At 42.4% G+C, this 18841-nt stretch overlaps 1 protein-coding gene across 3 annotated transcripts in view; it reads left to right on the top strand.

Annotated features, from left to right (window-relative positions):
- The window catches only part of WAC (WW domain containing adaptor with coiled-coil), a 50560-nt gene that overhangs the window by 14445 nt on the left and 17274 nt on the right, over positions 1–18841 (top strand). For all 3 annotated transcript variants that reach the window (XM_077303076.1, XM_077303075.1, XM_077303077.1), the window contains exons 4-7: positions 13627–13733; positions 14499–14614; positions 14701–14813; positions 15660–15977. In XM_077303076.1, coding sequence (XP_077159191.1) covers positions 13627–13733; positions 14499–14614; positions 14701–14813; positions 15660–15977 — 654 coding nt within the window. The remainder of the gene's footprint in view (positions 1–13626; positions 13734–14498; positions 14615–14700; positions 14814–15659; positions 15978–18841) is intronic.

Below are 18841 nucleotides of genomic sequence, written 5' to 3'. Positions count from 1 at the left end.
CACAGTAAGCTTGAACAGGAAGAGGTGATCAGTGCAAATGTTGTGCTGTTGCATTCTGTGGTGGTTTTTTCGGTTGGTTTGTTTTTTGTCTGAATAATTGTAAATCCGGTCTCCGTGGAAGCCATCTGGGTGGCAGTAGTCTACCAACATTCAGAAGACAGAGGAGGGGGAAAATGATAATTGGAGAAAGCAAAAGAAGTGTGGTAAAACTATGTGGATACTTTTCATATATATTCTGCATATTTGGTTAAAATCTTGTAGTTGAATTAAAGTGTAAAACCTGGGCGTTTTTTGAAAGCTAGGAGTGAAGAGAAGATACAGAATTCAGCAGTTGTTTGACATGTTCCTCTTTAGGATTAAGTGAAATATTTGAGATCAAGAATTTTATCTTTCTGATTAAACTTCATTGCAAGTGATTGTGTAGCATTCATATTTCAAGAGTGTCAAGTGACAACATTGGAATTGGTTCTTCTGCGTGCTTGCATTCCAAGCACATTTGCTACGTTATTGTCAGTTTTGAACTGACATTTTGAGCCATTGAGATTGCCAGAGATGGAAAACTTACTGGGAAAAAATTCTAGTGCTCTATTTTTCCTTTCTAATGATTTATTGTTTCATAAGACTAATAACAGGTCTTAAAGATGCTACTGGACTCTGATTTAACAGTGGATATGTGAGGTTGCCAGTAAAATATTAGGCAAGCTCAACAGCTTTGAAGTTTTCCATGTTGTTTCCCCTCAGAATTGTGTGACAGCACAAGAGTATTGTTGACCTGTTATTGGGGGATTGAGGAGTAAAAGTACAAAATACTGTAATCAAGTGCAGGTCAAATCATTCTCCCTCTGGGCCAGGAGGACAGCTTGATGGGTGTTTCCCAGCTCTCTTTGAGGGAGGCAGGTAATTTAAATATTCTGTCTTCCTGCGGGAAACGCCCCTCTCAGCCAGTCTTCTTCCTGCCTCGTTAGAGGGAGCAGCTAGAGTCTAGGCGTCTCTAGGTTTTTGAAGAAGATTCCCTAGTAGTCTTTTCCCAATCCTTCCTTTACCTCCTCCCTTCCATTTTCCCCATTCCTCCCGGCTGGTGATCCTGTTTTTGGGCTCAATACCCCTCGGCTGCGCCGGATCGGGCAGCAAGGGAGAAGCCGGCGACGGCCGCGTGCGTTGCGGCGGCCATTTTGTTTTTCGGCGGGAAATGGCGGCGGAGCGAAGAGACGGCGGCTTTTCCTCTGAGGAGGACACCGAGCCGCGGATTGGGAGCGCCGGGGTCGGAGCAATGTCGGAGGCAGCCGGAACGGCTGCGCCCGACCCCGCAACAGCTGCATCGGCCGCGGCAGAGCAAGGACAGCGCTCTAAAGCCGCGAGAGCCGCAAAGCAGCCTAAACGCCCTCCCAAGCCGACTAACACAGCGGCTACGGGTGAAGGGCAGGATCCAGGCGCGGGCCACAGGAGGAGAGAGCCAGAAGGGCCCTCAGCTGGGCAGAAGAACGTTGCAGAACGCCTGGAGGAGGGTAATGTAGAGGCCAATCAAGGCCAGTTTAATTTACCTCCAGAGTTTGTTAGGCTTATGCAGAGTACTGTACAGGCCGAGATTGCAAAGGTGTGCCAGCAGCTTCTACCCCAGGGTTCCAGAGCCTCCATTTCTCGTTCCCGTTCGTCCTCCCCAGAATCCAGGGCTTCCAGAAGAAGCTATTCCCACAGGAGGTCTCCTCAGGCCTCTAGCTCCAGGCCTCGCTGGCCTACCAAGGCAGCCCGAAAGAGACCACACTGTAGTCAACAGAGATATCATTCTTCAGAGGAGGAGATGGATACCAGAGAACGAGAGGAGGGCGATTTGGAGTTTATTACAGATGAGGAGGAGGTTGAACCAATCCAGGTGCCTCCACAGACTGAGAGATTTTTTGATGTTGAAGACTTTCAGTTTCTGCTTAACAAATCCATTTCTATCCTGGATTTGAAACAGTCTGGCTCAGAGGAACCCCCTTGCAAACAGACCAGGAAATTCTATGGCCCTAAGGGTAGTGGGGAATTTTTTCCCAAACCTGAAACTAATCTAAAGAACTTTCCTTTGCCAGAATCCTTCGAGAGGAAAATAAGGGCAGAATGGGAAAAGCCGCTGGTCACTAAACAATTCCCCTCCTTTATTCGTAAGATGTATGCCTTACCAGAATATGCAGAATCTTTTTTGCAGGTGCCAGTCATTGATGGTCCGGTTGCAGCACTCCAAACGTCGGGCTTGGTGTCTGAAGATGGAGAGGGCTATCTGAGAGACGTAATGGACAGAAAGGCAGAGTCGGCCCTACGTAAGGCACACGAAGCCATGGCAATGTCCATTCGGGCGGCCACTACCGCCTCAGTGGTAGCCAGGGCTTCCATGGCATGGTGTAAAAAGTTGTTGTCCCTCATCCCAGACTCTGAGGGAAGACTTCAGGAGGGGACCAACAGAATTTTGAAAGCTTCTGCGTACAATGCAGACGCATCTCTGGACATTGTTGTATTTGCAGCACGTGCTATGGCCTCTGCTTCAGTGGCCAGGAGATTGCTGTGGCTCAAGGCTTGGCCGGCTGACCCGCACTCTAAAACCACGGTGGTGGCCTACCCATTCCAGGGGGACAAACTTATTGGGGATTCCTTAGACAGGGTCCTAATTGAAACCAGGGACAAGAAGAAGGCTTTTCCCCGGCGCATCCGCAGGGATGGCAAGCCCTTTCCCTCAGCCTTCCGGAACCAGGGTTCAGGCCCCAGATATCGGCCGGAAGGCAGAAGAGGTTCCTGGGGTCAGTCTAGACAATTCTCCCGTAGGGGGGGATTCAATGCCAGGTTCAGGAGGTACAGGAACAGAGCTGACCGTTCAGACGGAGATAACAAGACCTCTCAGGCGTGACTCACCGTCCCTTCCAGTGGGGGGGAGACTACTTGCCTTCCACGAACAGTGGACGGATCCGCGCATAGACTCCTGGGCTCAGGAGTTGGTCCGGAGGGGTTACAGAATAGAGCTGGGCCGCCGTCCACCAGATCATTTCTTCCCTTCTCCGGTCTCCCATATCCCAGAAAAGAGGGCTCGCATGCTAAAGGCAATCGAGCATCTTGTAGCTATAGAAGCAATAGAACCAGTACCGGAATCGGAAAGAGGTCAGGGAGTCTACTCTCTCCTGTTCACCGTTCCAAAGAAAAATGGGGACTGGAGAGCCATTCTAAACCTCCGTTTCCTGAACACTTTCATTCCTCTCAGGAAATTCAGGATGGAGACCTTAAGGTCCATAACAGAGGCCATACAACAGGGGGAGTTCCTCACGTCCCTAGATCTTCAGGAAGCATACCTGCACGTGCCCATCGCAACAGAACACAGGCGGTATCTGCGTTTCTGCGCAGAGGGGCGGCACTATCAGTATCGGGCTCTCCCCTTCGGCTTGTCCTCGGCTCCGCGGGTGTTCACCAAATTAGTGGTAAACCTAGTGGCCATACTGAGACAGGAGGGTATCCACATTCACCCATATTTGGACGACCTCTTGATCCGCGCCCCCACTCTCAGGCTTGCGGAGGAGTTCACCAGGAGGTCCATAGAGGTGCTGGAGCGATTTGGGTTCCTAGTGAATCGGGAAAAGAGTTCGTTAGTACCCACTCAACGCCTAGAGCATTTGGGGGTGGTGATAGATACGATCAGGTGCGCCCTGTTCCTTCCCCAGGCCAAGGTGTTGAAAACCATTCAGCTGGTCTCCCAGGTCATTCGGGCAAAGAGGTCTTCACTGCTCCAATTGGCCAGTGTACTGGGAATACTAGTCGCAGATGCAGAAGCAGTGCAGTGGGGACGGGCAAGAGCCAGACCGTTGCAGAAAGCATTACGGCCTTTTCAAAACAGGATTGCCCGGAAGAAGGATCTACTAGTAGCTTTGGACCTACACACCAAGAACTGCTTGGTGTGGTGGACAGTCAGAGCGAATCTGATCAAGGGAAAGCCGTTCCTGTTCAATCAGTTCCAGCAACTGTATACGGATGCGAGCCTATCCGGCTGGGGAGCAACGCTGAACGATTCACCCACTCAGGGACTTTGGTCACCTTCCGAGAAAAAGCAGCAGATCAACCTGTTGGAGTTGAGAGCGATAGTCCTGGCCCTACAATTCTTCCAGCAGGAGGTAGAAGGGAAGCATGTTTTAGTCAGGACGGACAATGTAACCGCCAAGGCTTATGTCAATCACCAGGGTGGTTCCAGGTCCGGCAAGTTGCAAAAGGAAGCCGAAAGGCTGATGTCGTGGTCAGAAAAGCATCTGGCGTCGCTGAGAGCAGAACATATTCAGGGGACTCTGAATACCCAAGCAGATTGGCTCAGTCGACAGCGAGTAGTAGAAGCGGAATGGTCTCTAAGCAGAGAGGCGTTCCACCTTATCACTGTACACTTCGGTCGTCCCATAATGGACTTGTTTGCTTCCAGCCAGAACCATCAGGTGGACCGGTTCTGCAGCAGGTACTATCATCCGAGGGCGGAAATGACAGACGCGCTGACGGCGCCCTGGCCGGACGGACTCATGTACGCGTTTCCGCCAGTTCCAGTATTACCAAAGCTACTCAGACGAATTCACTTCCTGCAGGCAGAGGTCATCCTCGTGGCTCCGTGGTGGCCCAGGAGGTGGTGGTTTTCAGCGATAATGCAGATGTCAGTGGGACCACACCTCACACTTCCAGTGACGGAGGACCTGCTGTCTCAGGGCCCTCTTCGACACCCTCGACCAGGATGGTGGAATTTGACCGCTTGGCTACTGAGAGGGCGGGCCTGAGGCGGAAAGGGTACAGCTTAGCTGTTACAGACACTATCATGGCTTCCAGGAGGGCCTCCACCGTTAGAATTTATAACTGTTCCTGGAAGGCTTTTGTGAGGTGGTGCCGGAGGAAGGCTGTGTCTTCCTCCTGTCCGAAGATTAGCAGCATCCTGGAGTTTTTACAGGATGGTCTCAAGTCAGGTTTGCGTTCAGGGACGCTGCGCAGGCAGGTGGCCGCATTGTCCACAGTGCTAGGCTTGCAAGGGGGGCTTCCGTTGTCCAAGCATCCGCATGTCATCAGGTTTTTAAAAGGGGCTGCTAAGATGGAGCCGCCACCCAAACATCTTTTTCCCACTTGGAATTTGGGGTTAGTACTCAGGGCATTGACACGGGAGCCCTTTGAGCCGATTAGATCGGTGTCTCTTCCCACACTTAGTCTAAAAACGATTTTTCTCGTGGCTATCACTTCTGCTAGAAGAGTGTCCGAGTTGGGGGCATTGTCCGTAGACAAGAATCTCTGTACCTTCAGGGATTCCAGAGTGGTGCTTCGGGTGAATCCTTTATTTAGGCCCAAGGTGGAGTCTAGGTTTCACCGCACGCAGGAGATCAGTTTGCCCGCATTTTTTCCTCATCCTAGCTCGGATCAGGAGAAGGTCTGGCATAAGCTGGACGTCAAGAGGGCCCTCAAGGTATACATTGCCAGGACTAGCGATTTCAGGCAGACTGAGACGTTGTTTATTGGGGTCTCAGGAGACAAGAGGGGGCAGTCCTTATCCAAGGCTGCCATCAGCAGATCCGTGCGGGCATGCATAGTTGAGGCCTACAGGGCCACGGGGGAGAGGGTGCCTGAGGGCATCACCGCCCATTCCCTGCGGAGTGCGGCCGCTTCAGCCGCCTTCGCCAAGCGAGCCTCGGTGGAGGAGGTATGCAAGGCCGCGACTTGGGCCACGCCCTCCACGTTTGCGAGGCATTATAGGATTCAGCAAGGGGAGATGGAACAGGCGGCCTTCGGGCGCAGAGTTCTGTCCCACGTGATGGACCTGGTTTAACTTCCCGCCCTGGGTTTGGGACTGCTCTTTAAGGTCCCATCAAGCTGTCCTCCTGGCCCAGAGGGAGAACGACCCCTGATTACTCACCGAGAGGGGTCCTTCTCCTCAGGGGTCAGGAGGACAGCTTGTCCCACCCAGTAGGGAGGTCCATCGCGCTGTAACTTATTTAGTAGTTGTGGAGTTCTCCATTTGGAGGTTCAGAAATATAAAAAAAAAAAAAAAATGGCATAGGGGCATTGAGAGTAGACGCCTGACGGGTAGATTAGTTGATATAGTTCTGTTTGTGTTAGTCTTCCTTGCCTCCTTCCTCGGTGTCTGGTCTGTGTCTGGTGTTAACAAGCTTACGTTATAGCAGTGATGGCACAGGATATGAAGGACTCTCCGGAGATACCGACTGGCTGAGAGGGGCGTTTCCCGCAGGAAGACAGAATATTTAAATTACCTGCCTCCCTCAAAGAGAGCTGGGAAACACCCATCAAGCTGTCCTCCTGACCCCTGAGGAGAAGGACCCCTCTCGGTGAGTAATCAGGGGTCGTTCGCTGGCAGAGTCTCATGGGAATTGTAGTCCATGGACATCTGGAGGGCCACAGTTTGTCTACCCCGTCTTACATGATGGAATGGATATTGCAACCACCAAGTTGATGTAGAATTAACAAGTGGTGCTCTGCAGAATCTTATGTGAAACTTCCTAGGGACCTTCATGTAAAAGTTAAATTCTGTCAGAATCGATTATGGACTTCCACATAGTATATCACATACTGTTCCTTGTACTAAAATTAGTGCAACAACTTTTGATATATTTTTAGTCAGTTCTTTAAATTGAAATATGGGATTTATAATCCTCCCTATCCTTGGGAACTCAGTATGGATTATATATTATAGTCCAGATACAATCACTGTATAAGATATAAAATTGATTCAGATTAATACAATCACATTAAAACATTTAAGTTAAAACCTTATACCTTAAAATCATATCATAAATTAAGAATAAATGTTAAATATTAAAATCGACTAACATGTTCTCTAAGGAGTTGGGAGGGGTTCTCTATGGAGTTGGGAGGGAGGGGATCATTCAGAACTAAAGCGTAATGTCTCAGTTTGGTGGGGGTTGGGCAGAGAGACCAATGGAATTAGATGTTACCTCTGGCCTCAACAATAGGCCTGGCATAACAGCTCTGACTTGCAATCCCTGTGGAACTGTTGAAGATCCCACAGGGCTCTGATGTCCTCTGGCAGAACATTCCATTAGGTCTCTGATTGAGGCCAATTTGATCTCCTTCGGGTAGGACCTGCTATAGTGGGGAGTAGCTGCTCTACTGTTTCTAAATTTTTACAGATGCTACTCTGTTTAAAGTAATTTTCACATTAAACTTTGACTATAACAAGTGAACCTTACTTTTTTTTGTTCAGCTCAAGTATTTATTGGTAATTGGTAAAGAGACATAAAATTCACAAGCAGTATTTGAAAGAACTTGTTTACTAAATATAAGTCAAAATTAATGTGCTAAATCACACTGTGTTTGGGGTATTGGGAACTGTTCTGGAAAGCTTTTCTAGAAAACCCTGATTTCTGTTTGTATTTTGATTTTTAAGCTTTTTGTGCTAAATGTTATTGGTATGTCCACAGCAGTGTTGTAAGCTTAAGTAAGTTGAGATGGCTCTTTTATATACAAGTTCTTATGAAGCATACTACTATACTTTCTTGGGTAATGGTGGGATAACTATGAACAACTCTTATTATATGGTTGGGGGTAGGCAAAGGTATTGAAAGATATACATTTCTGGTACTAGTTAACTGCCATGAATATTTGATATGTCTTGGTAGGAATAAAAGGGAAAGTTGTCTTTTCTGCTGTTAATTATGATGACATCAGGAAGACGTTGGATGAGGGATAAATTCCATCTATCTTGAGTATGTTCAAACAGATTATATTAGTATTTGTAATGTCAGTATAGGCTTGGCTTTTGAGGAAGTGGAATTGTCATTAGAGATGTAAAATTTTTAGAAATGTTGAACCCACAGAAGAAATTTTTTCCTTTTCTGATCGGGGGTGGTGGTGGTAAAAATTTGGCAGGAATTACTTTGAGTTATCTTTTTATTTCTGACTTAGCTCATTCACTTAGCTGATCAGTCAGTAAACATGGAACTAATTGTCAAACATTTCCAGTATGTGGCATGGCTCCAGAAAGTACGTCAGCTGATGTCTTCCATTTCCTATGTACAGGAAATAGTTTGATAATGCTTTTCTGACTGTAGCAGTGTTTACATTTCTACAATTATGTTGACCTTATTTTTCTACCAACTACATTGTGGTCTGGCCTCAGTGTCTACAAATTGGGAACCAGCAACTCCAGAACAATTCATGGTATCGCATCAGCTACTGTATGGTTGCTTTTTACCATGCAGGGTGAGGAATAGACTCATTCAGTCACTTGGATTGAATTTACCTTTGATTCTGCAATAATCTTGTTCCTTTTTCTTTAGTATTTGCCTGAATTGTTTGTATTATTATTATTGTTGTTGTTGTTGTTGTTGTTGTTGTTGTTATTATTATTATTCAGAACTTGGTCTGTTTTGTTAATAGTGGCAACTTGATATAGATTTCAGTTTTGGAATTTGGAATCATTCTGTATGATGCATTCCAGCCAATTTTGCTACCACTGATCCAGAGTAATTGATTTTTGCATCAGGGTATTAATATTGGTGGCTTTGGTACAACCACATTATCAAGAAAACTTAAAGGGACCTTACAGATCCTTAAGAAGGAGCAGTGATTTGCACCAGTTCTCCCCCCCCCCCCTTTGCAGCTCTCAGAGTCCCTTGCAGTACTGTTCTTGAGGGGTCAGCAGACTCTTCGGAATAGTATATGGGAATCTGCAGTGGGAATGGACAACTGGTCTCGCCCCAGGTGCCATCCGGCACTACAGGTAGGCCACCAGTGCTCCCCTCTGTGGGGGTAATCCGCTAGAGCCTGTTGCATTCCTGCCTGCAACGGGCTTTCAGGCAGCAATAATAATATAATATAATGTATAATTGATGGACATATTTGCATTGGATTAATGCAATAGGTAGTTTTAAATCCAGACAGTTAATACTAGCAGTTGGTATAAACGGAGTGCTATTGATCCCGTGAGCACAGTTAAAAGAGCAAATAGTATCATGTGTTCCCCTTGTTTCTGCATTAACCTTAACTACAGATAGATCTCACCCATGGCTAATGGCTCAGTGTGGCTATCTTGGATTGCTCCTGTGATTTCAGATTCAGCTGAGAGCAAACCCTGGGCAGGGTTAACAATCTTCAACCTATGGTTAAAGGATGGCTGGTTTTATGCATGCACTGCTTTAGGATGCTTAGGGTTAATCCTGCGTTGAGCAGGGGGTTGGACTAGATGGCCTGTATGGCCCCTTCCAACTCTATGATTCTATGGTTTAGGGTTGGGATTTTGATTAGGTGATCATGGGTTCTTTGAGTAAATGTTGGTGGTTTGGGTTTTCTTCCCCAACAGAAGGAATAATCTTCCCTCCCCAGAAATGCCTTCTGAGAGCAACAACAGCAAATTGCGGTGGGCAAAGGGGACTCATATGGAGAAGAATGCACAGAGCACAGAATGTGCCCTGAGCAGGAAGAATTGCCCCCCCCCCCCCTGCCAGCAATCTTTCTCTTAATTCAAGATGCTTGGTTAGTGAGTGTGGAAAAGGGTGTGATCTGCCTGCTTCCCTCATGATCCTGTTGCTTAAGCACTTCTGCGTGTCGATCTCCTACTTCCTGTTTTAGTGCTCAGAAGGCTGCTGGAAGGCAAATCTGTTTCTGCCAGAGCCTTCTGCTGAACAGTGCTTAGACTGTAGCCCAGTAAGTGTAACCTTTGCTTTAATGTGTATGTATTCAGTATTCTTTTGAAAATGGGATGTATATAAGGAAAACCCAAATTTTGGTCATCTATTTTTGCCTAGTCTGCTTTAGTGTATTGGTCAAATGAGGAAGTGTGCTGTTGTTAGATCTTGTGTCTCAGAAAAAAAATGTTGCCTTGGTTACATTAATGCTGCTCAGTGTGCCTTTCAGAACTGAAAGAGAAAGTCTGATAGGTTTGGAAATGCTGAGCTGGCAAATGAGCTGGTAAGGTAGTTCTATAAAAAGTAGCAAGCCAGTTTAGTCTTGTGGTTGTGTGAAATATGTGCCATTTAAGTAGCTGGACCACATGGCCTACCAGATATAGATAACCTCATCTGTATCACAACAAATTATTAGCCATTGGGAGCACTATCTCTTCTTCCTATTGCCAAATAGGCTTATTGTATGTGGACAACAGGACTGTATTGTGCGTACTAGGAATGTATGTTTGGCTAATCCGAACTGAAAAAAATACTCCCAAAATTATTGATGTTTTCCGGGTATTAATTCCAGTGTTTTTTTCGTTTTGTTTTGTTTTTTTGCTATTTTCCCAGGTACTAAAATGGCCAAGCTGGAAAATATTTGGGATTTTGGGAGTTAAGGCATTTAAAGGGACTAAGATACCTTTAAATGCCTCAGACCTTGCTCCAAGCTGCAACTTTGCAACTTAGTGTGGATCCTGACTTCATGGCATTTAAAGGGACGCCCTTTAAATGCCTTGGACTAATGGAGCATTCCTGAATTTTTACTGAACCTGAATACCATACCAGTATTGGCCTGAATAAAACTGCTTTCTTGGTATACCCTGAGTGTGTATGTGTATGTAGAGGCGTCACCTATTTACTGGGAGAAATGTTTGTAGACCTTGCCTTTCTCCCCATCCTTTTACTTTAGAGAGTCTTGGAAATTTTGCAGTTCCACAGATCCTGCCCTCCTTCTAGATATCATTCATTTGGAACACATGACCTGTGTCTAGATTTGGCCCCTTCTGTTGCTTTTAAGCAAACATTTAATCTGTGGCAGTGGCTAGGCTTTCTGTGTGATGTTACGTTCTAGGAATATTTGGACTGCTAGTTTGCAGTCTAGATTGATTTTGTTTGGTATTCAGTCTCCTTCTCTTGAAGCCCTTCTACTTTCCTGCAACCATGCCTACCTATGTGGTTGGAATCCTTTCCCACCCATCTGTGAGTTTCTTTTGTTCTTCATGAGTTCAAATTTGGAAGAAACTAATAACAACAACATTGTGGGTTAAAAATCGTTTGTTTCCTTTGACTCATAGAACTGTTGCATAGGAGAGTTAATCAGTTGATTAGTCAGGAATTATATCATCACCAAAGCATGATATTTATGTTAAATTCCAAAAATACTGTTACTTTGAAAGACTAACTTTTTAAATTTATACTGGTGGTTTGACCTAGCAGTTACTAGGTAAAAAGGAACCATGGAGGACATCTCAGGTGTTGACTGTATACAGTGGCAACCTGATGCATGAGAAGAGTTGTGAATTGCTATACCCTATACTATTTTAATACATTTCACTCATTCTACAAAAGGAAAAATCTAATTCCAATGATTTTTTTTCCAGTGCTTCCCTGCAGTTCCCATATTTTTCCATCAGAAAAATTAAAAAGTTGGGGGAAGGATTAATATCTATTTAGTATGGCTTTCACATCTACTTACCTGAGAATGTTGATGTGCAAACTAAAGAAAGTGCTTCACTCAAAAAACAATTTTTATTTGGAATTCACTTTCACAAGGTGTAGATATGGTCACTAAAGTAGTTCACTCTACAAAGGATTAGAGAAATTCAGGTAAATCAGTAGTCTATACCTGAAAGCAAGGGGGGGGCGGGAGCCAGAAGATCTTCTATAGTCCTTGCTTTATCCTGATATGTACAATTCAATCTCAAGTGCTGGTGCTCCACACTAACCTGTAACTGCAGTGTCAATGAACATGGTGGAGTATCCATAGCGGTCTCAGCTTACACCAGCTGTCATCCATCATCTTTCATCCCTTTCTATTTTGAGCCCAAGGTACTGTTATTCAGAGGAGAAATCACTGGGAGATTCCAGCCAGCTTGGATGAAAAGGGGAGGGAGGGTACCACTTCGACAACTCCAAAGCTGTGATGGGGATCATGGGACAAAAGCCACTTGGGTCCAAGGTTGTTGTAGGAAAGAGAATTGAGCAAGAGAGTGGGAAAAGCTGTCTGGATCCTTCCCAGTACTATTCACAGCTGAAGCCAAAATAAAGCAGTTGCCATAGCAACTGCAGCATCTCTACCACTCCTAGCTGTTGTCCTGGATGTCTCATTGATCTCATAGGCTACAGGAAGCATTTGCCAATTTCCATCAGGCCAAACACTGGGAGTATGCTCAGATATACTGGGCAGCACATTGAAATTCCCAGGTAATATGGTGGCCTGATGCCTGGGACCTATGTATTTTTCTGACATTTGGAGAAATATGTAAAAAATTAAAATTTGATATCTGTCATTTTAATAAAGCTTGTATTGTCTGTGTTTAAAAGTAGTGAATAAGCCTTAACATTATTATGCAGAAATAGAATCCCTATTGTTTAGACGACTCAAAAATATTGTCATAATACAACTAATTTGTTTACTTTTCACTCAGAACATCTTACAAAGTTACCAAAATAGAGTGTAAATAGGCAGATCCTGTGCTTGTCCCGATGGAACCGGTTTCATTTAAAGTCCCTGAATTCAGACCTAACGGCACATGTTTCTGGCTTTGCTCATGCTTTCCTTGCAAGTATTTGAAGCAGAATGGCCCATATGGATCTCAGCTGCTGCTTGCATCCTGCCAGTAACATCTTCCTCACCTCACCAGATTTTCTGTCACTCTCCGCTTCTATATATTTGAAGGTACATTTATACTTTGCAGTTGTATCATCTTAAACAGCAAATGGCTATGTAAGCTGCTACAGATGGTGCTGGCCGGCTAATTAATTAATGTTGTCCAGTTCTAACTTGGAAAACAACGTATCCTTGTAAATAACACCATGGCTCAAGTTTATTTCTTTAGAGTTTGAAGGATCAGAATTGTATGCTATGATTTTTTTTTTGCTTTGGGGAAAACAAGGCAGATCGTGATAGTTTCGGCCCTTTCCATGTGTTTTCAAGCAATTGTTAATTTTATTTGACTTAATATGAAAAATGGGCAAAAGGTAATGTATGTGCATTGCTTATTTGGTACAGGTGAGCAGAGAGATCATCTCTGACTTCTGCAGATAAACATTTTGTAACATTGTAAATAGGCTACAGGAAGCAGCTTGAAGTACTACCTTTAAAAGTCTTGAATTTTTTCCAAAAGTAGATAAAAATATTTATTAACACCCCCCCCCCCCATTCAAACTGTTTTAAGTTTTGATCTAATGCAGATTGGTTGTTTGGTTTTGTTGCTGATGTTTTACACACATGTTTCTCTTCCAACTGTTCTGTATTCTCTCTCGGAAAGGAAAATGTCTGCTTTCTAAGGCCAGAGGGAAATGCTCAAACTGATCAGTGAGTTTTAATGGAGTTGAACATCCATTGTTCAGATTCCTGTATTAACAAAATACTTCTGAGTACTGAAATGCAGTGGGTGCTCTGGATTCAGGAATCCTTGTAAATGAGCAACATCAATTTACATAAAATGTGACTTAATCTGGATAGAGTTCCTTTAAAATATATTGAATAAAATTGTGCATGTTCCTCTGAAATGTAAAGTCTGAGATATCCTTCTTTCTACTTATAAATCAAACCGTATACTAATACTACTTGTTTTGGAAGTTTAGTAGCTGCATGTCTTCACTGAAGAGGGAAGAACAGATACAGAAAGCATACAAAGCTAGATATTTCTGTATCCAGTGCTTCAGAATGAACTGACTGTAATTTGCTAATGAAAAAATTAATACAGACTTTAATTGTGTTTTCTAGGGACCAGTTATTCTCCACAAGAAAATTCTCATAACCACAGTGCTCTTCATAGCTCAAATTCACATTCTTCTAATCCTAGCAATAATCCAAGCAAAACTTCTGATGCAGTATGTATTTATAATGAACTCTCTATGCAAATTGTGTGTTAATATTTTATCAGATAAATACTTTCCCCCCAAAAAAGTAGAGGCAGATCTGAATTAATAGAAACAGGTAGGACAAACCATTCAGTATTCTTGGTAATTTCTGTTCAGATTGAGCTCAGAACAAACTTTAGAAAGAATATGCATGTATAAGATAATGTTATCCATGCATACTGTTCTGGCATTGGGAGTTGGGGAGACTTGAGTTTTTGGGAGGGAGTAGGCTATGCAAATTTGAAATTTAGGGAACAAAACGTGATCAAGATCCATCAGGAAAAAACTGATAACAATTTGGGGCCACTGAGACTTAATATTTTCCTGAGGTTTCATATCAGATCATAGGATTAAGCTTTCTAAACCTCCCCACCTCCCCATCCCTCTTTGTGGTTCATTTGGTAACCTGGAGACCACTCCAAATATCGTTTCAAAATTCTTGCTTTATCCAGGTTCTGAAATGGAATTTCAGTTTAATTATGGGTCATGACAGACCAGGTAGGGAGTGGGGGTGAGGGATTGCTGTGTCTATTGCCTGATGCTGACTCCACAGCTGCCATTTTGTTTGTAAGTTGCACAAATGCCTGCATGTCAGTGAGGGATGTCATCACTGAATAAAACTGCTTAGCTTGAAAGTGAATCTGCTGAATTTGTCAGGAATATATATATTATATATTTGAGAAGATGAAATTGATACAGTGTTATCATTGATTCTGTTTTTGTTTGTCTTTCAAGCCCTATGATTCTGCAGATGATTGGTCTGAGCACATTAGTTCTTCCGGTAAAAAATACTACTATAACTGCCGGACAGAAGTTTCGCAGTGGGAAAAACCAAAAGAATGGCTTGAAAGGTAAATGCCTACAATATATTATATGTCTATGGAATGCTGAATTGTCTAAATAATACAATGTTAAATTGTTTTCTTTTTGTTTCCAGAGAACAGAGGCAAAAAGAAGCAAGCAAAATGTCTGTCAACAGTTTTCCAAAAGACAGGGATTACAGAAGAGAGGTGATGCAGGCGACCGCTGCTAGTGGGTTTGCTAGTGGAAGTATGTGTGCTAATGAAATATTTTTGTGCCAGTGCTTTTTCAGTGCGTCCATTTTCAAGGAATGCTACGCTTTGTGTGCACCTACTTCCAGATGCTGTGCAGAGCTATCTGATTTGTGTTTAGGCTCTGCTATAAATCTGATGATTTGTTTAATGAACAGTAATTTAATGAACCCCGGAATGCCTTGTTTGAATTTTTGCTAAATAGCAGGTCTTGCGCAGAATCATGAGCAACTTTTTAAAATCTTACTTTATTCAGCAGTTTGATATGTGGCACAGGGTGGTTATGCAATTTGAATGGCTTTTTTGAGGAAGGAATAGGTTAAAATATAATTTTATGTAAGTTCATCTTTATTACATTCTGCCCTGAAACTCTGGAGAGAGGGTGGAGAACAAATGCAAATAGTAAAATGTCAGTTATTTCCTACTTTGTTATTTTGATGTGTAGCTGAATCCTGAAGCATATTCAGTCTTCTTGAGGACTAAGTTTCTGCTGGGGGATATGGATTGTTCTTGCATAACTGGTGGGATCCAATTCTTGTGGGCTTTTGGTTACATTTATTCATTTTAAGAAGTGCAAATTCAGAAATTAAAATACAATAAGTTTATATTACTTATTGTATTTTAATGAACATCATGATACTAATATTAATGACTTCTGCAAAATTAACTTTTAAGGAAAAGCTTGTCCTTATGTTACTTTCCTGCATTGATATTAAGATTTGTGTATGTGTGGGGGGGAATTGTACAGATTTATTTTCGACAGTTAATTTTTACATGTTAGTATTGCAGCTCTAACTTGGGCTTTTCTCTTTTTCATTGCAACATTGTCAATGACACACAAAAGTGGAGGAGAAGCATTCCAGTGATGCTGCGAACATGCTCCCACAAAATATTTTGTCTCAAACAAGTAGACACAATGACAGAGACTACAGACTGCCAAGAACAGAGACTCACAGTAGTTCTGCCCCTGTGCAACATCCCATCAAAACAGTGGTTCATCCATCTGCTACCCCAAGTTCTGTACCTCCTAGTCCTTTTTCTCTACAGTCTGACCACCAGCCAAAGAAATCATTTGATGCAAATGGAGCATCTTCCTTATCAAAACTGCCTACACCCACTTCTTCCATCCCTTCTCAGAAAACAGAAAGAAAAAGTTTATCAGGTAAAACTGCTCACGTTACTTCATCTTTTGTTGTGTAGCTTCTGCTGGTTGCATCTAATTTTTAGTCTGTAGTCTGTATGAGAAGGCAGTTCTGTTTCAAAACATACAATCATAGAATCATAGATACAGCAGTACAATTCATATGATGTACACTAGGTATGGAATTGTTCTGTTTTGCTTCGTAAGAATAAGTATTTAAACCAATTTCAGTTTCTTGGGCATTAAAAGATGCTTTTAAAAGGAACTATGTTCCTTGGGAAGAACAATAAAACCTTTTCAAGACAGCGTAAGAGATTACTGACTTGTTTGACATTTATGCATGTTAATTATATATACAGCAGCATTTTGAAATCTGCTATGAAAGTGCAGCAAATCATCATGGGAACAGTTAGTATGGAGAAAATTCCAATAAATTCAAATCAAAGGCATAACTCTCTGACAAAACCAAAAGTAGTCTTGTGGCACCTTTAAAATTTTTCATATTGTAGGATGAAGGCTTATGCTGCAATAAATCAGTTATTATGTTATTATGTTTTTTATGTGGGGTAGAATGACATTGTGTATAGCTACTTTATTTGCTAGTTGTTTATTGTCTAATTTCAAGGTGGCGGTTCTGAAAAAAATACAAGGGGGAAAAAAACTTTAAATGATCAGACCATGTAGCTTTGGAGGTTATGGTCTTTGTTTTAGAAAAAAAAATATCTGAGGGAAATTATGAAGGCATATACAGTTGTATGGAGATTCATCTCTTTATCTCTCCCCCCACCCCTACATGTTGGTGCTATCTTAGTGAAAAGTGTCGTAGGAGAAAGCATATCTAAATAACATGCATAATTTTATATAGGGTTGCATCCAGTGACGTGTAATGTTTGCACAAACAGAATTCCCTGCCCCTCAGAGTTCCATTTGATGATGTGGGGTTGCAGACATATGTAACCCACCAAGAGCCGTCTGGGAGTGGCGGGCAATAAATTGTATAAATAATAATAATAATAAACAGAAAAATAGCCATTTGATCAGTGTTGTTCAGTGAAGTGGGTGAGATCACTCCCTTTGATGACAGCTGAGATGACAGTATTTTTCTTCCCAAGCCATAGAAGAGGTAGAATAAAAGCCGCTGTTACAAAATATTCTAAATGTGTTAATTGCTTTTTTAAAACAACACTTCAGAATAAAATGGTTATGACTAATTCATGGTCCAGTTTCAGCATCACAGGTTATCAGATGTTGATTCTAGTTAGAGAAATAAAGTTGCTATATCCTTTTCAAGGATATGTTATTTCAATGGAATAGGATACGACTGTAATAAACCAACTGTAATAAACAAGGATGTCTTTTGTTCTGCTCTAGAATGGCTATGTGATGATATAACTTATATTTCAGTGTTGTTTTCTGAGTGACTTCCATTAAAAAAGTATTTTTTTCTACATATTACTGAGCACAGTTAGTAAAAATTACTTTTTGTATTCTAATGGCCATATTTTCAAGCTGTTCTCTCTGGGCCCCCTGACCTTGGTGGTCTGGGCTAGTCTGGTCTTGTCAGAAGCTAAGCAGGGGCAACCCTGAGTAGTACTTGGAAGCAAGTCCAGAGCTACTGTGCAGAAGCAGGCAATAGTAAACTCTCATATGTAGTGCCCCCCTTTGGCTGTGGTTTTTTTTTGTTAGAGTACTTAAATAGGCATTTATGTTTAAGTTTATTTAGTAGAGATAAACTGGCTTAAAATATTAGCAGTTTATTTACAACTTTTACACCAATAGCTTTAGCTAATATGCAGACTGAAAACTGAAACAAAAGCTTTACCCAGTAAGACTAAACTAAATTACAGAATTTTTTTTTTAAAGCAAACTGTTCCATTAGACATATGTACACATACAACAAAGATACCACAGTGAGTCCATCTTTTGCCTTGAAAACACTGTGGGGTCACCGTAAATTGGCTGTGACTTGACAGCACTTTCCGCCACTACCTTTCCCCCCCCAGTTCCCCCAACAAGTCAAACCTAGAGTTGGTCAAAGAACGAGAACAGTACACGAAGTTAACCTGTAGAAGTCTGCAGTTTATGAAGCACAATTATACTATGTAGCAGCCTTTCTCAGCTTTGGTACTGTTGAGAAACCCCTGACATATTCTTCAGATTTTAAGAACCCCCAGAAGTGGTGTGAGTGTGCATAATATGGCTGGGAAGCATAGCTGTGTACATGCCCATCTGGGGCCTTCTTCCCACCCCATGAAGGCCCATTGTGGGCCATTTTGGGAGGATGGGTCAAAATGACCATATATGGTCATATTACCCAATAAATGCTTAACAAATTAAAAAATATATAAAATAACTCCCACCCATTCAGGAAATCCTTTTAGAGTCGTTAAGAAACCCCAGGATTTCACAAAATCCTGGTTGAGAAAGCCTGCTATATATGTGAATAAAATTCCAATGAGAAAATGAGGTAGCAGCAAACACCGAATCAGTGGTGGAGCAAATGCAAAACTCTTGTCACCTTTGACATGCTCTGTATCTATTTTTTAAAATTTTGGATTAGGATTTTAGATGTTTTATTACCTTGTTTTCATTAACTATATTTTAATGCTAATTTTACATGAATGTTTTAAATTGACAATTGCGAACTGCTCAGAAAAGTGGGAAGGGTGGTGTAGAAATAATAAATAATATCTGGACTGCTTAATAAATTGTTCTATTATTAATATCTGAACCTTTTATTCATTGGAGAATCTAGGCAACTCCCCATCAGTCTGAAATTTGGCCCAGAGAATGTGCTATGGTGATGTTTAATTTTGCCAGATTTTCAGGAAAATCCAAATTAAAACAATGCAGCTGTTTTATACTGTGAGATGAGTAACCTTAAC

The sequence above is a fragment of the Paroedura picta genome, chromosome 11 (genome assembly GCF_049243985.1).
Source record: "Paroedura picta isolate Pp20150507F chromosome 11, Ppicta_v3.0, whole genome shotgun sequence".
NCBI classification, from domain to species: Eukaryota; Metazoa; Chordata; class Lepidosauria; order Squamata; family Gekkonidae; genus Paroedura; species Paroedura picta.
The sequence above is the reverse complement of the archived record's forward strand: the minus strand, read 5'-3'. Positions and strand labels throughout refer to the sequence as shown.